At 44.6% G+C, this 19777-nt stretch overlaps 1 protein-coding gene across 5 annotated transcripts; it reads left to right on the forward strand.

Annotated features, from left to right (window-relative positions):
* Window positions 1–2862: 2862 nt before the first annotated feature.
* LOC307217809 (aurora kinase C-like) lies at window positions 2863–19230 on the forward strand. 5 transcript variants are annotated; one of them, XM_079979742.1, is made up of 9 exons: window positions 2863–2884; window positions 8242–8311; window positions 8757–8832; window positions 12701–12770; window positions 13588–13779; window positions 15313–15451; window positions 17161–17309; window positions 17501–17675; window positions 18635–19230. In XM_079979742.1, exons 3-9 carry the CDS (start codon window positions 8757–8759, stop codon window positions 18806–18808), a joined length of 975 nt encoding a protein of 324 aa, XP_079835868.1. In that variant the 5' UTR covers window positions 2863–2884; window positions 8242–8311; the 3' UTR covers window positions 18809–19230. The 5 variants fall into 5 exon arrangements, with proteins under 5 accessions (XP_079835868.1, XP_079835869.1, XP_079835866.1 ...); XM_079979743.1 differs by lacking the exon at window positions 2863–2884 and adding an exon at window positions 5945–7674; XM_079979740.1 differs by lacking the exon at window positions 2863–2884 and having other exon boundaries at window positions 8076–8311.
* Window positions 19231–19777: the final 547 nt, after the last annotated feature.

Here is a 19777-nt window from a genome sequence, read left to right on the forward strand (position 1 = left end):
GATCGTTGGCAGCATGGAATGTGCATGCAGCTCATAACAGCAGCACAGGAACTTTACTGGGGCAAAGAAAAGACTAAATGAAAAACTCTGCCTGTCCATGATGATGCAGACCTAACTGAACCCAATGACCTCCATACGCCACTCAAGTATTGTTATGTACTGAAGTTCTCACCCTGGGCCAGCAGGGGGATACTGTAGATAGTTCAAGTCCACATATGCAAATAAGGGATCAAAAGTGGCGTTCAGTGATTGGCTAGTTACAGAAAATGGTTACTGTTGCGTTCTAGTGGAGCTCTATATAAGCAGGCTGGCTGAACCCTTCAGTTCAGTTCAGTTCTGGCCTGTGAATAAACAAGAGCTGTTTGAAGAATCGCTGTGTTGTCTGATATGTTCACCCACAGCTTAACAAGTATGATCCAAAAACTGCACCAAAAATGCTTGTGAGTTTTCTCACATCTTCCTTCACATTTCTTCCACTGCAAGAATATCTCACTTTTCAAACCGTTGTACTTGTCTGGCATGAGGTCACATAGAGCAGGTTATCTTGAACCTCTTCAAGAACCAGGACCTACTTTTAACCCAAACCCAAATTTTGGGGGACCCATTGCTTAATATTTTGCCATATTTTTGCATGGTGGTCGTGCTCCTGTTGCGACCCAGCTTGTATCAGGCTGCAGGCCACTAGTGGGTCTCGACCCACCAGATGAAGACCAGTGACACACAGCCACCCAAGGGCCCTTCCAGATATCCTTTTTACTGTGCATTCAATGTGATCTGTGCTCATGATGGTATCAAGGCAGTTATACACAGTCCTGTTTTCAATATAGCTGGCAGCTACAGAAGTTTCAGGGCAGACATACTATTTTGTTTCTAATCAGTGTCCACCAGTTACTTCCTGTTGAAATCTTGCTATTTTTCATGCCGCAAAAGTTCAAGCTTTCTTAAAAACCACTTTTGTTGCTTATAGAAGCATAGAATTACAGAGTTGAAGAGGACCATGTTGGTCATCTCGTCCAACCCACTGCAGTGCAGGCATCTTGCCCACAACCACCTTCTTCTTCTTCTTCTTCTTCTTCTTCTTCTTCTTCTTCTTCTTCTTTGCCATATTTCAAACAGTGAAAATCCAGACAGAAAAGTTGTTGAGCTTTTCTTTTGGGGCCTTTTGATTTTGGGGTTCCAAATACTTTTTTTTAGTATTGCCCCCTCCCAAAATGCTGTTTTCCAGCTATTTTTATGGGGAAATGGCACTGCAAATGAGAAATGCCACAGATATTAATTAAGAAGGCAAGGGATAAGGGGGAAAGGGGAAGTTTTAAAACACCACGATCCCTTGCTCACCCAGATTCCATTTTAGGATTCATTCCTATCTCTACACACACAGTAAGTTCCATTGAACTCAGTAGGATTCGCTTCTGAGCAGATATGCCTAGGATTGCATTGTAAATATCTGAATAATTCAGGGCTTATATTAAATGAAACAGTGGGAGGGTCAAGATCGGATCTCTTGGTTTGTTTAAATTTAAAAGCAGCCATTCTAGGAGATTAGATCAGGGCCATGACACTAAATGGGGAGGCAGCTTTCCTGCGCAGTTTCCCCAAATCTAACCTTCACACACACACCCTAAAAGCTTGCTATTTGTTCAGGGAAGTTTTTAAAATCTGTGATATTTTAGTGTATTTTTGGTTTCTATGGAAGCCGCCCAGAGTGGCTGGGGAAACCTAGTCAGATGGGCGGGGTACAAATATGAAATATACTCAGAGTCGCAAAGTGATTTCATGCTCTTTATTCAGCTCATAGTGGTGAGGAGGAATGAATGAATGTCCCCTCAAAGTATCAGCTTTATATACATTATTTACACAGTGGGCTGCACATGATTGGCTAATTCTGGAATTCTACTGTAAGCCAATCAGGTTGTGGATTCACTTATATCTGGAGCATGATTGGGTGGTTCCTGCCAACCAATCATACTGCTGCATTGTTCTAGGACCAATCAGACTGCTGCATTCTGAATCCTATTGTTCTAGGACCAATCAGACTGCTGCAGTTTGGATCCTATTCAACTCAGTACATAACAAAATAATAAATTATTATTATTATTATTACAGGACCAAAGCATGCAAGTACTCTGAATTAGTCCTAAAAATGAAAGCTCTTTATTTAAAAACAAAAATAAAAAAAGCAAATGAAATAGCAGAGGTGGAAATTAGGTGGTTCCCAAAAGGATTTCCCATGAAAGAAAAATCCAACCCCAACCCCCCCGCATTCAACAATGTTTTTGTGTTGTTTTACTTTTAAGGGTATGTAGGATTTATTGGGACGCCAAAGCCTGTTTCGATCTAGAGCACCATAAGATACTGGCATTAGCCAATATCTGTTTTATAACTGTTATAAAACCGTTCCCAGCCAACAACGTTACAAAACGAGTTGGCTAAGACTGAAGAGTCATTCTGGGCAGAATGTGGTATGATAGTTGATGAATAGCTATAAATAATGGCAAGCCACTAGTTATCAGTCCAACAGTGGCTTTCCACAATTAATTATGTCCGTCCTGCACCATTCACAGCACTGCTCTGCCCCCTGGTGGAGAACACTCCATGAGGCCACATTCAAATTAAGCCATAAATTAACACAGGATGGATACAGTTTTAGCTGAAGCCCTTTTAAAAGGTGATTCCATCTACAATGCATACCCGTTCCACTTTTGCCCTTGAAAAACAGAAGTTGCACTTTTTTCTTGTAGAGTTTCAAAAACCTGCAAAAGCTGCTTGACCAGAACCAACAGAGGGCATAAAGAATTTGAGCTGTCTCAAACCAAAACAATTTTCTAACTGCAGGCCTGAGAAATTACATACTAGATGACCCTGCAATTGATTACTCTTACAAGTGAGTCCCATAGAGTTCAATTGGACTTACTCTCTAGTAAGCTTGTTCACAACTGCTTCCTTGCTTCCAGGGCCTGCCCAATGCGTTTTGGTGCCTGAGGCGAACCACAAAACCCACACCCACCATGCAACCTGACTAGGACGTTTTCCATGTTTGTACAGCACCAAGCACTCACCAGCTCCCAGCAGGGCCAGTGGTCAGCGATGACTTGACTCTGCAGTGTTGTGTAGTGTTTAGACTGGGCCCTGGGAGACCAGAGTTCAAATCCCCACTCAGCCATGATGTTCATTGGGTGAACTTGGGCCAGTTTCTTTCTTTCTTTCTTTCTTTCTTTCTTTCTTTCTTTCTTTCTCTCCCCCCCCCCCACACTTTGCCTAAACCTACCTCACAGGATTAATGTGGGAATTAAATTATGAGGGGCAGAACCCATGCACACCACCTTGAGCTCCAGGGATTAGAAAGTGGGGGCACATGAATGCAATAGATCCATTAGGGCTTGCCGATCGAAAGGTCGGCGGTTCGAATCCCTGCGGCGGGGTGCGCTCCCGCTGCTCGGTCCCAGCGCCTGCCAACCTAGCAGTTCGAAAGCACCTCCGGGTGCAAGTAGATAAATAGGGACCGCTTACCAGTGGGAAGGTAAACGGCGTTTCCGTGTGCGGCTCTGGCTCTGGCTCTGGCTCTGGCCAGAGCAGCGATGTCACGCTGGCCACGTGACCCGGAAGTGTCTCCGGACAGCGCTGGCCCCTGGCCTCTTAAGTGAGATGGGCGCACAACCTCAGAGTCTGTCAAGACTGGCCCGTACGGGCAGGGGTACCTTTACCTTTACCTTTTTAGTCCTGTAATAGGGACGCGGGTGGCGCTGTGGGTTAAACCAGAGCCTAGGACTTGCCGATCAGAAATTCGGTGGTTCAAATCCCCGCAATGGGGTGAGCTCCTGTTGCTCGGTCCCAGCTCCTGCCAACCTAGCAGTTCGAAAGCACGTCAAAGTGCAAGTAGATAAATAGGTACCGCTCCAGCGGGAAGGTAAACGGCATTTCCGTGTGCTGCTCTGGTTTGCCAGAAGCGGCTTAGTCATGCTGGCCACATGACCCGGAAGCTGTACGCCGGCTCCCTCGGCCAATAAAGCGAGATGAGCGCTGCAACCCCAGAGTCGGCCACGATTGGACCTAATGGTCAGGGGTCCCTTTACCTTTACCTTTAGTCCTGTAATATTTGAAATACGAAGTCAAGTGGAGGAGGTGACCAAGGCAAAAATCAAGGAATCAGGTGGTGGAAAGCAGAAGGCGAGAAAGTGAAAGGATGGGCAGGCAGAGGAGGAGATGGCAAGGTGGAAGAGGAAGCTGCTGCCCCACTTGGACTTTATAAGGCAGGATTGTCGTAGGTACTGCGTGAAGCTGTGGCAGAAGTGGGGTAGTAGCTGGCTGCTCTCCTATAGCCCTGCTGCTCTCTGGGAGCTTGGCGAATAGGCTTGCTGATCTCATGGCACCTTGAGGACAAAGAAGGGACGTAGCTATGGCAACCCCGCCATGCAAAGCAGCATTGGGGCAGCGGCTTCCTTTTCTTCCTCAGTGCCACTTCTCTTGGGTACCGCCTGAGGCAGCTGCCGGCTCTGCTTGTCTCTTTTCTCTTGAACTGGAGGTCACACTGACACCTCACCTGGTTGTAAGCTGCTTCACAATCTTTGTTGGGTTCCCCTTTTATGTCCTTTTAGATTGAACAAATAAAGAATTCACGAGTGAATGCTAGGGTTGCCAACTTCACTGTCCCTGCTCTGCTGCCTTTAAGAACATCTTGACACACACAAATTTGACAGATGCAGCTTTGGAGAAAGCTCCAGCTACTTACTTTCTGTTTGTCAGGCTTTTGTTAAAGGTACAGTAGCAGGACCTGTTAAAACAATTGACAGCCCTAAGCCTGGTGGAAATTCAAGCTGTTTAGCCTTAGAAGCCTTGGCCCAGGAGCAGGGCCAGGAAAAAAAACAAGTGGCAAATGTATTAATATCAGATCAAAGATTAGAGCCACATCTGTACACCATCAACATTTTATAGAAAAACAGTACGCCTTTTAGCTCTGCTATGTTCATCATTCATGAATTTGCCTTTTCCATACCCACCAACATTTCTCCAATGAAATAGGGATGTCCCATTCCATAATGATAATTTTATTATTTATACCCCACACATCTTACTGGGTTGCCCCAGTCACTCTAGGCAGCTTCCAACATATGTAAAAATATAATAAAACATTAAACATTTTTAAAAGAAACTTCCCTATACAGGATTGCTTTCAGATGGCTGAGGGGTCGGATAACTCCATACCCTCCAACATTTCTCCAATGAAAATAGGGACATCCTAAGGAAAAGTGGGACATGATGGGATCAAATCAGAAACTGAGATGGCTTCTCTAAACCAGGGACATCCCTGGAAAATAGGGACACTTGGAGGGTCTGCTTTTCACATCTGTTCCACCCCATGCTAACTGATCTAATGAACCCTCTCAATTGTCCTTTGCTGTAGAACAAGCAACACATTTGCATGTTCACCACTCACCCAGATGGACCTTTTTAAAAAATTGCTTTCAAGAATGAGGTTTGTGATGAGTCAACAAAGATGATTAAATGCAAAGGGCATTTTCCCTGTACCTTTAAAAGTTGTAGAAGGTAGGGAGGAGAGCAGAATTACAGCTGCAGTTGCCCTCCACACCCTTTTATGGCACATAAAAATTCTGTCATTTACATAACAAGTGAAATAGGGGTGGGAACCTGTGACCTCTTACTTAACAAAGTCATCACAGTCATGTTTGATTTACAGCTCTGGTAAAGAACATTCCATGCTTTGAGGCATTGCCACTGGTAGCTATATTATGAGTTTTATTTAAGGCAGGGCTGGGCAGCCCCTCCAGGTGTTGTTGGACTCCCAACTTCCCTCTGCCCTGGCCCGGTATGTCCAACAGTCAGGCACAATGGGAGCTGTAGCTTCTCCATCCCTGTACAGTGGTACCTCGTTCTGGAAGTCCATTCTTAACCTGAAGCTGTTCTTAACTTGAAGCACCACTTTAGCTAATGGGGCCTCCCGCTGCCGCCACGCCGCTGGAGCACGATTTCTGTTCTCATCCTGAAGCAAAGTTCTTAACCCAAGGTACTATTTCTGGGTTAGCAGAGTCTGTAGCCTGAAGCGTATGTAACCCGAGGTACCACTGTATTAAAGGCATTGGAGCCTTGAAACCCTTTGTACCTAGTTGTTCAACTCCCAGAAACTGTGTGACTTTAAGAATTGATCTTGGCTCCAGTCTTTGCACCTGAATCCATTTGCAATGCAGAGGAGGAGAAAGGCCTGAGCTGATAGGACAGTGACTGTAGAAAAAGCCTGCACTAAGGCTGCTACTGAAATCCTGCTTTTTTCTGGAGTTCCAAAGAACTCTGCAAATTGGTTTGTTCTATTAGGTAATGAACTATGAATATAGGAGTTGCAGGGTGGGTGGGATGCTATGCCAAGTAACCTAGCTCTGTAGATTTTAAGAGAACAAGTACTTTCTGAAGGACATTAATTTAAATATAATTGAATGCTTTCTAAATGATGCATTTTGAAAAGTTTTTAGTGCTGATATTTTGGCACAATTGCTTGTTTTATGTGATGGGTTTTCAATTACCTGGGATTAGACATCATTGCTCTAGTTCATGGGTAGGCAAACTAAGGCCGGTGGCCCCATCGCCTTCTAAATCCGGCCCGCGGAAAGTCCGGGAATCAGCGTGTTTTTACATAATTAGAATGTGTCTTTTTATTTAAAACGCATCTCTGGGTTCTTTGTGGGGCCTGCCTGGTGTTTTTACATGAGTAGAATGTGTGCTTTTATTTAAAATGCATCTCTGGGTTACTTGTGGGGCATAGGAATTCGTTCTTCTTTTTTTTTTCCTTTTTCAAAATATAGTCCGGTCCACCACAAGGTCTGAGGGACAGTGGACTGGCCCCCCACTAAAAAGTTTGCTGACCCCCCGCTCTAGTTGAACCAGTTCCCGTTCAACGAAGAGGGTATATAAGCCATTGGGGATATTAACCAGATTCTCACTCCCCATCCTGCCTCAGCTGATTTAAATGAGAAGGTAAATCAGTGAATTCCTGTTCCATACAACAATGCATTTCTACTCCATACAGGTACACCTGGTGCCTTCCTTTGTTGCAATTCCCAGAGTGATAACAGTGTTGATGCAATGCAGCAAAAAAATAAAAGTGTTGTGGAGGTTGGCTGTAGCTCAGTGTTAGAATAACTGCTTTGAATGTAAAAGGTCTGAGAGTCTCTCCTAGGCAAAGGTGCCTGCTTCTCCAGAGGATTGAGAGGGCGCAGTGCAATATTGTATGAAGCTTGGAGCAGAGCTGAACATCCTATGAAAACTGAGAGGGGCTGGCCCACTCAAAAAATACTTGGGGGGGGGAGACTGCTTCAGTCCCTAGGAGTCGTCAGCTTTTCTCCCAGGCATCTCCAAGATAGCACTGGGAAAGACTTCCACCTGAAACCATGCAGAGACACTGCTGGTCAGTGTAGACTGGGTCTGGGCAATCTCAGGTATTTGTATGTATGGCCATCTTCTCTCCCCCCCCCTCCCATCTGACGCATATCTCTGATTTCAAGTGTAGGGCAGGTAAAGGTGTGGTTCAAATGAACAAGTGGCAGCCCTAGAGTGAACTTCTGATTGTGTCTCTGCAAGCAGGGATAGGAACTGGAATTGGCAGCACTTGCACTGAGCGGAGCTAATCCCTGCCCAAAGTGGGGCTTCCATTTAGTAGGAATTGTGGTAAGGTAAAGGTAAAGGTACCCCTGCCCGTACGGGCCAGTCTTGACAGACTCTGGGGTTGTGCGCTTATCTCACTTAAGAGGCCAGGGGCCAGCGCTGTCCGGAGACACTTCCGGATCACGTGGCCAGCGTGACATCGCTGCTCTGGCGAGCCAGAGCCGCACACGGAAACGCCGTTTACCTTCCCGCTGGTAAGCGGTCCCTATTTATCTACTTGCACCTGGAGGTGCTTTCGAACTGCTAGGTTGGCAGGCGCTGGGACCGAGCAGCGGGAGCGCACCCCGCCGCAGGGATTCGAACCGCCGACCTTTCGATCGGCAAGTCCTAGGCGCTGAGGCTTTAACCCACAGCGCCACCTGCGTCCCAGGAATTGTGGTAGCGGGGCATAAATCAAAGCATTTAGAGGCTGCTTCCAGTTTTTCCTTTGAAACTGAATCACCTAATGTCATGTGACATGACATCAGGAGATTCAAAAACGGTCCTCAAAAACGTGTGTGATAATAATAATAAATTAGCAAAGCTTTATTGTAAGATGCCACAAGACTTTTTTATTTTTTCCCTGTGTAGCTCCTTCTTCCTGCATTGGAAGCCCAACATAGCCTGTTGTGACAGTCAAAGCTCAGCTCAGGAAGAAATCGTAAGTTTTTGCTCTTTGTGTCTCAGGTTCTGAGGTGTATCGGGCCTTGCCCAAGTACCAAACTTCCAACATACAGCAACCCAAATTCTAGACAAGTTGGTGCAGGGGCATCCCTACCATTTGGCAAACTGAGACGGTCTCCCACAGTGGAAATGCTGGGAGCAGGCAGAGGAAGCCCAGTGGGTATTCTTGTCTGGAGAACAGAGCTGTCTGTATGCTACACAGCCTGCCTAGCCACACCCAAACCATCCAGTTGCCTCAAATGCAGTGGTTTATACTATCCTGTAATTAGTGCTTAAGTAAGATTCAATTGCCCCTGGGGAAGGTGTCTAAGAAGAGCCCTGCTGCATCAAGCCAAAGTCCTATCACGTCCAGCATCCTGTTTTCATAGGCAACCAGATAATCTCTTGGTTCATCCCTTTATGCTTTTATTCCTAAAACAAAGATGGCCAGCTCAGTGGTACAGCAGACACCTGTAAGAAAACAACTCAACAAAGACAAAGGAAGATTGGAGCCAAAAGGTACGTTGCTTGCCGTTTCATACTGTATGTTGTTCTGCATCCCATTCAGTTTTGTCAGAGCCATGGTCAGGTAACCTGGTAAGCTCTCCGGGCTGGCCTGAGATATTTTGCTGTCAGAAGTGGAATACAAATGGAACCTTCCACCAATCAGTTGTACGCCAGAAGAGGGAGATGGACTTATCGTGAGAGGCTTTCTGTTTTTTTCCATCTTAGCAGAAGTTTATGCTTCTGTCTGAGGGAAACATATTCATTAATTAAGAGGGGTAAATTAGAGTTCCTATATTTACAGTAAACTCTCTTCAGCTGGCTTTTAGCTTGCTTGCACTCTTTGTTGAACCACCTGGAAGATCCCACTGATCTTCTTGAGCCACTGTTCTTGATCTCAGTTCTCAAGTGGTCTTGCAACCTGTCATTCAAGATCTTAAATAAATCCATAGCCTCAGCAGCAGAGGTAGCTGAGATAATAGCAGTATGAATAGCCTTTAAGTCATCTGTATGAAGAAGGAGGGTCAGTGCTAGATTAAGTACTGGGGTTCACTTAATACTATTGCCTACAGTCACACCTAAGTTTGCATTACAGATTGAGTTTTGGGGGAAGAATGATTAAATACTGGGCCTACTAGTACCATTGTTAAAGGTAAATGATCGCTTTCAATATTATGGCCCACCTCAAACTCCATGACAAACTAATACGCAAATTGTGAGGTCGCAATATAATCTATCACACTGCTTCCATGCTTTGTAAAGTCGGTATATTCCCCAGGCCAATCTCCCTCTATCACACCATTTAATATTAGCAAGTCCCTCCGCCTTACAACTTGGGCTAAACAAAGCCCTGAATAATTACATCTATGATCTTTAGACAGACGGGAGGTACCTCTGGCAAAGTAAATATCTGGTTCCAGAATCTGATTGTAATGGGTGTACAAATTTACATTGACGACTCCCATGTGTGCATTAAAATACCCTGCAATGATAAACACTGCAGTAGGATATAGGGATTTGATGGATTCTATATAATTTTCTAGTTCTGTCCAGATAGTATTTACAGTAGTTTTTTTGTTGTTGACAAGGTGGTATGTAGATGTTAATCAGCATTAAACATACTTTCAGAACTATAACCAAGACAGCGGTTGCAAACGGGTTGCATGAAATCATGGCTGCTGTAGTTGCATTCAACTTTGTGGAGATGAAACATGTTAGACCCCCACTAGCCCTACAACCTTCCATTGAGGGAGTGGCTGTCTATGAGTGACATTTGTATCCATTAAGCAATATGGAGACATCTTGCCATGTTTTTTGTAGCAGAACCATCAATGTCATGTCTGAAAAAGTTATTTCAGCACTTTGCAGCAGAGAATCCCATAAATGTATCCCATTAAGGTAAAAAGGTAAAGGTACCCCTGCCCGTACGGGCCAGTCTTGACAGACTCTGGGGTTGTGCGCCCATCTCACTTAAGAGGCCAGGGGCCAGCGCTGTCTGGAGACACTTCCGGGTCACGTGGCCAGCGTGACATCGCTGCTCTGGCCAGAGCCAGAGCCAGAGCCAGAGCCAGAGCCGCACACGGAAACGCCGTTTACCTTCCCGCTGGTAAGCGGTCCCTATTTATCTACTTGCACCCGGAGGTGCTTTCGAACTGCTAGGTTGGCAGGCGCTGGGACCGAGCAGCGGGAGCGCACCCCGCCGCAGGGATTCGAACCGCCGACCTTTCGATCGGCAAGCCCTAGGCGCTGAGGCTTTAACCCACAGCGCCACCTGCGTCCCACATGTATCCCATTGGGGGCACAATAATAAATGAAATAATGAGCAATTTGCCTTTTCATGATACTCAAAATAAGCTTCCTGAGGTAACTGCCTCATTCTGCCTGAGCTTCCTGTACCTTATGATGCAACTTCCACCTCTCATCCCAATAAGCCCCAAACTTAGTAGGAAAACTAAGGGCAAGAGGGCAAGAGGCAAGATGAATTAGTTATTCCTTTCTTGAGGACCATGTAGGAAATTTGAGGCCCACTCTTGCGTTTCTTGGCTCTGTTCCTTGTCTTCTGCTTCTTCATGTCTTCTTTAAGATATCTTTCTTCTGTCCTGCTTCTCAAGCACATGGTTAAACTATGGAATCTGCTCCCACAAGAAGCTGTGATGGCCAGCAACTTGGATAGCATTTACAAAGGAAATGACAAATTTAAGGAGGATAAGGCAATCAGTGGCTCCTAACTCTGATGACTACGTTCAATCTCCACTGTTGGAGGCAGTAAGTAAGCTTCTGAATTCCAGTTGCTGGAAACTGCAGGAAGGGAGAGTGCTGTTGCCCTCGGGTCCTGCTTGCAGGCTTCCAATAGAAAACAAGATGCTGAAACCGATGGCCTCATCCAGCACTCCTTGTGTTCTTAGTGCTGCACTTACTAGTTCTTTCCAGAACTGGAGATCTTTTTTCTGTCTTGATTGCTTTTATAATTCTCTAATTCTCTCCTCCTTTAGTACAAAATTATGTCCAGTACACTGATTTCCTTATTGCTCCCTTCTCTCTTAAGCTGTGTTTTACGATAGCAATCCTGTAAGCAGAGAAACAACAGTATACCTTCCAGCATATTAACAGTAATGTTTAGTTTGTAATTCTTTTGTAAAACCACTGCAGTGCAATTTAGTGTTTCCTCGGGAGGCTTAAATCACCTTGGAGCCTCTTGCACTGTTTGTGGAGGAGAAACATTTGTAATTTAGATTTTTGCATTCACTTGATAAAGCTAATTGAAACAAGAACTCCTTAGCTGCTTATGTAGAAAAACACCCTGAAAAAGGATGCTGAGTGTGAAGCAACAAACATAGGCAACCTTTAGTCTTGGATTGCTTTTATAAAGCTATGTCACTATGTGTGTATGTGTTTTTATTGTAGGCAGAGCAACTACAAGTGGTAGTCATGGAATGGGTGGAGATCACCACACCTTTCTGCTGATAATTTCAAACATGCTTGTTTTCTTCTTAGTGAATGATTTTGTGTCTTTCTGTTTGTAGTTATATAGAGCTTTAAGTAGGATAGCGAGTTACATAAGCAAGTTGGCCCCCCGCCCAAATGGAGGAATAAAATTCTTAAAGTATGCTAGTTAAGGACAAACAAAAGTGGTTCAATTATATAGTTGGAACAGTTTTTGAAGATAAAGAATAAATCAAAACAGGAATTTGTTTCTAAATGGGAGGTTTTCAAAGAATATCTGAAAAACAAATATAGTAGTTTAAATTCTGTTGCAGCATTCGAGGAACTTCAGTAATAGCTGCTAGGTAGATAGAAGAAATTAGATTTATTGAGAATAAGTTTAATTATGAATAAAATGTGTATTGGCAGTAAGTAACATGAATTTGAAATATGGAATAGACGGGAAGTTGGGTCTTTAGTGTTAAGACCAATAGATGTTTTATTGTTTGCCAAGAAAATTATGTGGCTATGGTTATTTTTGTAATTTGTGTGTAATTTGGTATTTGTGTTTTTTTGTGTGTTTTTTTTTTCTTGTATAAATAAATAAATAAATTTTTTTTAAAAAGGAACAGCTTTTGAAAAAGTACTTGTTAAGTATACAGTGGACCCTCTAGTTACTCTGGATATGGAACTTTCAGGCTACAAACACGGCAAACCAGAAAGTGTATACTTCCAGGTTTTGCCGCATGCACATGCGCATTCAATCACGCCATGCATGTGCGCAGAAGCAGCACCTCTGCCTACGGACTTTTCAGGTTGTGGACGGACCCCTGGAATGAATTTAATTCGTATCCAGAGGGTCCACTGTACAGCAATTCAGTTACATGAAAAGTACTTTAACTAGATCCATAACTACTGCCCATCACATCATGCCTCTAAGTTGGTGCAATTGTTGTTGCAGAAGAAAATGCATCTCAAGAAAAAGTATCTCAAGCAAATGCCAAACATGACTCTGGTTCTCTGCTTCCCAGGTAACTATTTAAAAGTGTCTCGTGATGACTATTACACTGGAGGAATCTTCTGCCATGTTGCAGTTAAGAATGGCTTTGATACCAAATTAGAAACTAAGTGTGTGTATCTTGTACACACATCTTGCTTTTTTCTGTGGTTATGTACCTTTTGTCAACCTTTGCCTTTCTTCTAGTTTCTTTACAGGTGCAATATCTTGATGGATGTTTGTTTAATCTTCTCAGTGGCATATTTGAATCATAATGCCCCTGATCAGTCATAAGAAAACTGCCTTGCATTTACGTGTCAGTCCACTCCAGCATGTCCTGCTTGGACTACCTGTGACACCTCTGCCCAAGTCTTCAGAGTTCTCCCCCTTTACATGCTACACACCTGTGCAGATGATGTGAGCATGGTCACTGAGCACATTGGCCAACTTGCCCCTGAGCACATTCACGTGGGTCCATCATCTTGGACAGCAGCAGTGCTACATCAGAGATGGGGATTATCCAGATATTATCATGCTGGTAAAGGAAATGCAGTTCGAAAGCACCTCCGGGTGCAAGTAGATAAATAGGGACCGCTTACCAGCGGGAAGGTAAACGGCGTTTCCGTGTGCGGCTCTGGCTCTGGCCAGAGCAGCGATGTCACGCTGGCCACGTGACCCGGAAGTGTCTCCGGACAGCGCTGGCCCCTGGCCTCTTAAGTGAGATGGGCGCACAACCCCAGAGTCTGTCAAGACTGGCCCGTACGGGCAGGGGTACCTTTACCTTTACCTAAAGGAAATGTATGGTTCTCTTGGTTTAGTAACTGATTTTAACTGCCCCCTTTGATTTACAGGAAAATGTGGGGCACCTCAGACTTTGAATTTGGCAAGCCACTTGGCAAGGGGAGATTTGGAGCGGTGTACTTGGCCCGGGAGAAAAAAACTCACTTCATCTTGGCCTTGAAAGTCATTTTCAAATCATTGCTGGAAAAATCTCAGCTAGAGCACCAGCTCAGAAGAGAAATAGAAATCTTAAGTCACCTCAGGTAAAGCAACTGAATGCAGAGGCAGCTGCCTCATAGAGTCAGACCACTGGATAGCCATCTGTCATGGATGCTTTAGCTGAGATTCTTACATTGTAGGGGGTTGGAGTTGGTGACCCAATGATTGGTTCATCCAGTACTATGGCTGTGTTAACTGGCAGCAGCTCAGAAGTTTCAGACAGTAGTCTTTCCTAACCCCACCTGAAGATGCTAGGCACTGATTTTTTAATGTGTCTCCTCCCCCCCCCTTTTGTTTTAATGTATCTGTGTGGTTTGGTGAGTTAGTTGGTTGTAAGTCACTTTGTGTTTCCTTGGGCAAGATAAAGCGGCTAACAAATTTAATTAATTACCGTATTTTTCGCCCTATAGGACGCACTTTTTCCCCTCCAAAAATGAAGGGGAATTCTGGGTGCGTCCTATGGGGCAAATACAGTCTTTCGCTGAAGCTTGGAGAGCGAGAGGGGTCGGTGCGCACCAACCCCTCTCGCTCTCCAGGCTTCAGGAAGACATCCGCAGCGTAGGCAGCCCTGCGGGAACTCCCACAGGGCTGTCTAGGCTGCGGATAGCAGCCTCCTTCCTGGAGCGCCGGGCGCGCTGAAAGCAGAGCGCCTGGCGCTTCGGGAACACATCCGCAGCCTAGGCAGCCCTGCGGGAGTTCCTGCCTGCCGCCTGGTGCGAGGGGTGCCCTGAAGCAGAGCGCCCCTCGCGCCGGGCAGACATCTGCAGCGTGGGGAGCCCTGCAGGAGTTCCCCGCAGGGCTCCCCACGCTGCGGATAGCAGCCTGCCGCCTGGCGCGAAGGGCGCCCTGAAGCAGAACGCCCCGTGCGCCGGGCAGACATCGGCCAGCCGCACAAGCTCGGGGGACAGCAGGGAGGTGCAGCGCCGCCATCCCGCTGTTCCTCGACCTGGTTTTTTTTGGGGGGGGGAATAAAGGAAAAAAAAATTTCCTTTATTTCCCCCCAAAAAAACTAGGTGCGTCCTATGGGACGGAGAGTCCTATGGGACGAAAAATACGGTAAATTATCAGCATCAGCATCATAACAGCTACAAGGTAGGGCCTTCTGCATGCAGTGCAGATGCTTACCACTGAGCTAAGGAACCTTGCTATGGTCGAGCATGTTGACCATCAGGATCTAGAGGGCCACGCGGTCTGCATACCTGCTCTGTGCTAAATCTGTCAAAACATGGAAAGCCTCATTATCACCTCTGAAACATTGTGTAGATGTTATGTAGTCCAAAACATCTGGAGGACACCAGGTTGGTGCACCTTAGTTACAGCTGCAATCTTATGCCCGCCACCTGCCTAAGAGTAAGCCCCACTGAACATAATGGAGATTTGCTTCCAAGGGAGCATGCATTGATTGATCCAAACACAACTTGTATCTCAATAGTATCTTCTTCCTGGATGGGGCAATTGCTTAGTACATTCATGTGTAGACCGTGTGTACTTTGTCTACCTATCACAGCCGCTTACTTCTTATGTGACCTAAACCACAGGTCCTCTCCTTTTTTCCTTTAAACAAAAAATCTGCCTAGACACCCAAATATCTTAAGGATGTATAACTACTTCCATGACCAGACCCGGGTTTTTCTGATGTTGGAATATGCTCCAGGAGGAGAACTGTACAAGGAGCTACAGAAGAAAACACACTTTGATGACATCAGAACAGCCACTGTGAGTACAAATGCAAAGGCTACTGTTCTACACAAGGAGCTGGCTGGAGATGAAGTAATGCAAAACATAGAACATATGGCTGGTGAGCTTGGAGTAGTCAATATTTATTCGCGGGACAGCCTTTCCCGTTTTGCCACCTGAGGATTCAGTCACCCGAGGTCGCTGCTTCAGTCCACCTCATGGGTGAGCCAACCCTGTTTGTTGGCTTAATATGCCTCAGAGGGTGTAGATATTCCTTAAAGAAAACCTGGTAGGTAAATGTATTGTGAGGAGAGCAAAGCCAAGCCCGTTTATGTGTGTCTGTCTGTGTCGTCTTCTGATTTGGTTCTACAGCTGCAAACCAACATACCGTCTATGTTGAAGCAGCTTTGACTGGCCCCAAACATTGTGAAATAACCAAGCCATGGCTTTCAGAGATGGAGAAGGACATTTGGGCATAAAGGATGGCATAGCCCATTGCACCAGTGTTTAAGGTCCAGCCTGTTAGCATATGGCGCTTTTATGCAACAGCAGAAGTTGCCTTTAGTGAGAGTCTTTGATTGGAGCATGCCTTTCATTGGAAGGTAATCAGATTGAGACGGAGTATAAAATAAGAAAGCTTATGCTTATTAACAGAAGGACATTCTGGAAAGGAAAGAATTCTATAGTCCTAGCTAACTCACTTCTGAAGAAGTGTTCTATAGTCTATAGAACTCTATAGTCCTAGCTAACACACTTCTGAAGAAGTGTGCATGCACACGAAAGCTCATACCAAGAACTAACTTAGTTGGTCTTTAAGGTGCTACTGGAAGGAATTTTTTTATTTTGTTTTAACTAGTTGGAGAAACAAAAAAGCCATACTTGCCCCTTTGCTCTCAGAAGATACATCAAGGATGGCCTCATACTCAATCCAAGTGTGAGAAATAAGTTGCAAACAGGATGCAACCTAAAATGTATCAATCTAAACTGTAAAGGATATGGTGGTTAGCAAAGAGGTTAAAAGTACAGAGATAGTCTGGGAATCTGTAGGTCCTTTTATCTGTTCAAACTCCATACAAACCTCTTTCTGCAAGCTGAGTTGCACCCAAACTTCAGACACAGCAGACTTTAAGGTCATCCCCCTGTGACCACAGATTTAAGTTTCTTATGACTTTGTTTCAGTTGAAAAAGTGAACTAAAGAGATTCCTTTTGAGAAGAGGAGGTGCACTGAATTTAATATTTACTTCCAGACCCCATTAGTAGTTCTCCAAATGAAGTTCTAGCCTAAGGATGAGAATCACCAAAAGCCACATTATCTTGGCTGGGGGGGAAGAGGTTGGAGTCTGCCTACCAGTGGTAGGTGGAGCCAAATCACAAGTGGGTGGGGTCAGAACATCATGTGCAATGGTCAAGTACCTTACGTCATGGGATGAAATACATCCCTCCAAGCCTCTCTATTTTGCCCTTGTAACTCTCCTGTGCAACACCCTATTCCAGGGATTTTTTTCTGATACTGACTCAATGGTTGGCCAATCAGCGCTATGTAAACCCAACTCTTTCTACAGTGGGAAAATCATAAGTTTTCTACCCAGACTCATAGAGGAAACCTTATTGTGCATTACAGTAGCAGTGAGTGCACTTTTAATCCAGTCTCACTGCTAAATTTATGTACAGTTGCATGCAGTCTTGGTTAACAGCCAGAATTAACTTACCTATTTTTTTTTATTTTCTGTGCATCAAACATCTACAGTATATGGAAGAAATATCTGATGCTCTGATGTACTGCCATGCTCTAAAAGTGATCCATAGAGATATTAAGCCAGAAAATCTCCTGTTAGGATTAAGAGGGGAGCTGAAGTTGGCAGACTTTGGATGGTCAGTGCATGCTCCATCACTTAGGTATGTATAGATATATATTTTTAAGAATTCAATACTGTTGGGAAGAGTCATGTGAGCAAAAAAATTCACCTGCTAAATTTCTATTTGGCAACTGTGAAATGCAGAATGTGTCCTGTTAAAAGTGAACCCATTTTAAACTGGATTTCAACTGGCAATTTTAAACTGAACCCATTTATTTTTTAAAAAAATAGGAGGACAACATTCTGTGGCACTGCAGACTACCTTGCTCCAGAAATGATAGAGGGGAGTCCACACAGTGAAAATGTCGATGTGTGGTGCGTTGGTGTCCTTTGTTACGAGTGTCTTGCAGGATATGCACCATTTGAAGCACCAACACAGATGGAGACTTTCAGAAGAATAAAAGATGTATGTTCTTCTGAACAAAAAGCTTTGAGAGTAAATGGAATTTGCAATCTACAGCTTGAAACTTGGGCCCAAATCTTGATGGTTTATCCTTGAATGGGCACATTAGGTTATAGCATCAAGCTTAAGAGCCATGAGCCAGGATGGCTAACCCACAATCAAGATCTGCCCCCACCCTCCAGATCATATGGCCTGCCAACCCTTGATGCTTTTTCCTCAAAATCTAGTCAAGAGATAACATCCTCTATTATTTAGAACACACTTTTTAAAGGGCAGAGTGCTTAATCTTCCGATTAGGAAATAAAAGAGCCCCCAGCTGCCTTTTTACATAAGTTCTTTGATCTCAGATCTTAGCACTAAGTGCCACAGAAGATGAGCCCTCTGCCTGCTCTTGAAAGAGTAAAAGGCAGGGTTTCCTCCCACCCACAACACTGGAGTGGAAAGAAATGTGTGTGTATACCAGAGTTCTGAGAGACTTCATGTCTGGTGAGTGTGTGTGTACTGCTTGTTTAATGAATGCCCATGCCTAGTGTGTGGCTGCTGGTACATATACATGACCCGGAAAGCTGTCTGTGGACAAAGGCAAGCTCCCTCAGCCTGAAAGCAAGATGGGTGCCACAACCTCATCATTGCCTTTGACTGGACTTAACTGTCATGGGGTCCTTTACCTTTTTTTACCTTTTATACCCTGACCATAGCCCCACAGACATGTCGCCCTTTGAGGGATGGCAGTTAACATAACCCTATTTCTAGAGGTGCTGTACAAGATACATAATTGACAAGGTCCTTGTCCAACAGTATGAGCATCTTAGGGCAAAGCTGATGTGCAGATAGGAAAGCTGCATGGGGGTGGAGAAGCAGATAAACTGGCACTAGGGTAATGCATTCAACTTTTTTAAAAAAGCAGAAGACACAACTAGCTTCATAAGAAAATGTAACTTAAAACATTCTTTTCTTCCAAGGTTAACTTTTCATTCCCTTCTTGGGTGTCAGATGGAGCCAAGGACCTAATATCCAAAGTACTCAACCGTACACCTTCCCTGCGGCTTCCCTTGAAAGAAATAATAGCGCACCCATGGGTTAAGACCAACTCTAGGAGAATCTTGCCACCTGTCTACAATGAAACAGAAGAGTAAATGCCTGTGTATATCCAGAAGGCTGTTGATTACTCCACATGTGCATCGGTCTTTTTAGATAGTTGGCTGCAATGTCAGACAGCAGATGAACCAGAATATCAAGCTTCTGCTTCCTGCTAAACCAGGTGTGAGAAGCCAGTGCCCCAGCAGCTGATGTTGGAATCCATCTCCTATCTTCCCTGACTGTCGGCCATACTGACTAGAGATGGGAGTTGGCGTCTAACATCTGGAAGGCCACAAGTTCCCATCCCTCCTAAACCACTCTTTTACAAAGAATTATTGTCACTACTTAGCTTGTAAATTTACTGTTAACTGTGGAACTTTTATGAACTGATATAATGAGGAAGAAAAAAAGCTAAACTTTGTATAATTTTAAACTTTGTATAATTTTAAAGAAATAAACACTTGCTAATAAATCTCAATCTAGCTGCAAGTTGGAAAGATGGTCCAGAGCTAATGTTTAAGTATGCAGAGCTTTCTCAGGATCACTATGTTGAAGAATTGATGTCGAAGCACATACAGTGGTACCTCGGGTTACATACGCTTCAGGTTACATACGCTTCAGGTTACAGACTCCACTAACCCAGAAATATTACCTCAGGTTAAGGACTTTGCTTCAGGATGAGAACAGAAATCGTGCTCTGGCAACATGGCAGCAGCAGGAGGCCCCATGAGCTAAAGTGGTGCTTCAGGTTAAGAACAGTTTCAGGTTAAGAACGGACCTCCGGAACGAATTAAGTACTTAACCTGAGGTACCACTGTACCTTATTGTACTGCGGCCAACTTAAGTGTTTTAGTAATGAGAAAGCTTTCAAATAAAATACTACAGTTGGGGACATAATCGTGGTGGTGCCAGGCCTCCCCCTGCCCCATGCAGCACTGAGGACCTCAGCAAAATGGGGCAGGCCTCATCGAGAGTCTTGCCACCGCGCAGGCGCGCGGGCGTAGAAACCGTTGGGATGGTGCGCA

Source organism: Podarcis cretensis (genome assembly GCF_951804945.1).
Source record: "Podarcis cretensis genome assembly, chromosome: 6".
In the NCBI taxonomy this organism is placed as follows: Eukaryota; Metazoa; Chordata; class Lepidosauria; order Squamata; family Lacertidae; genus Podarcis; species Podarcis cretensis.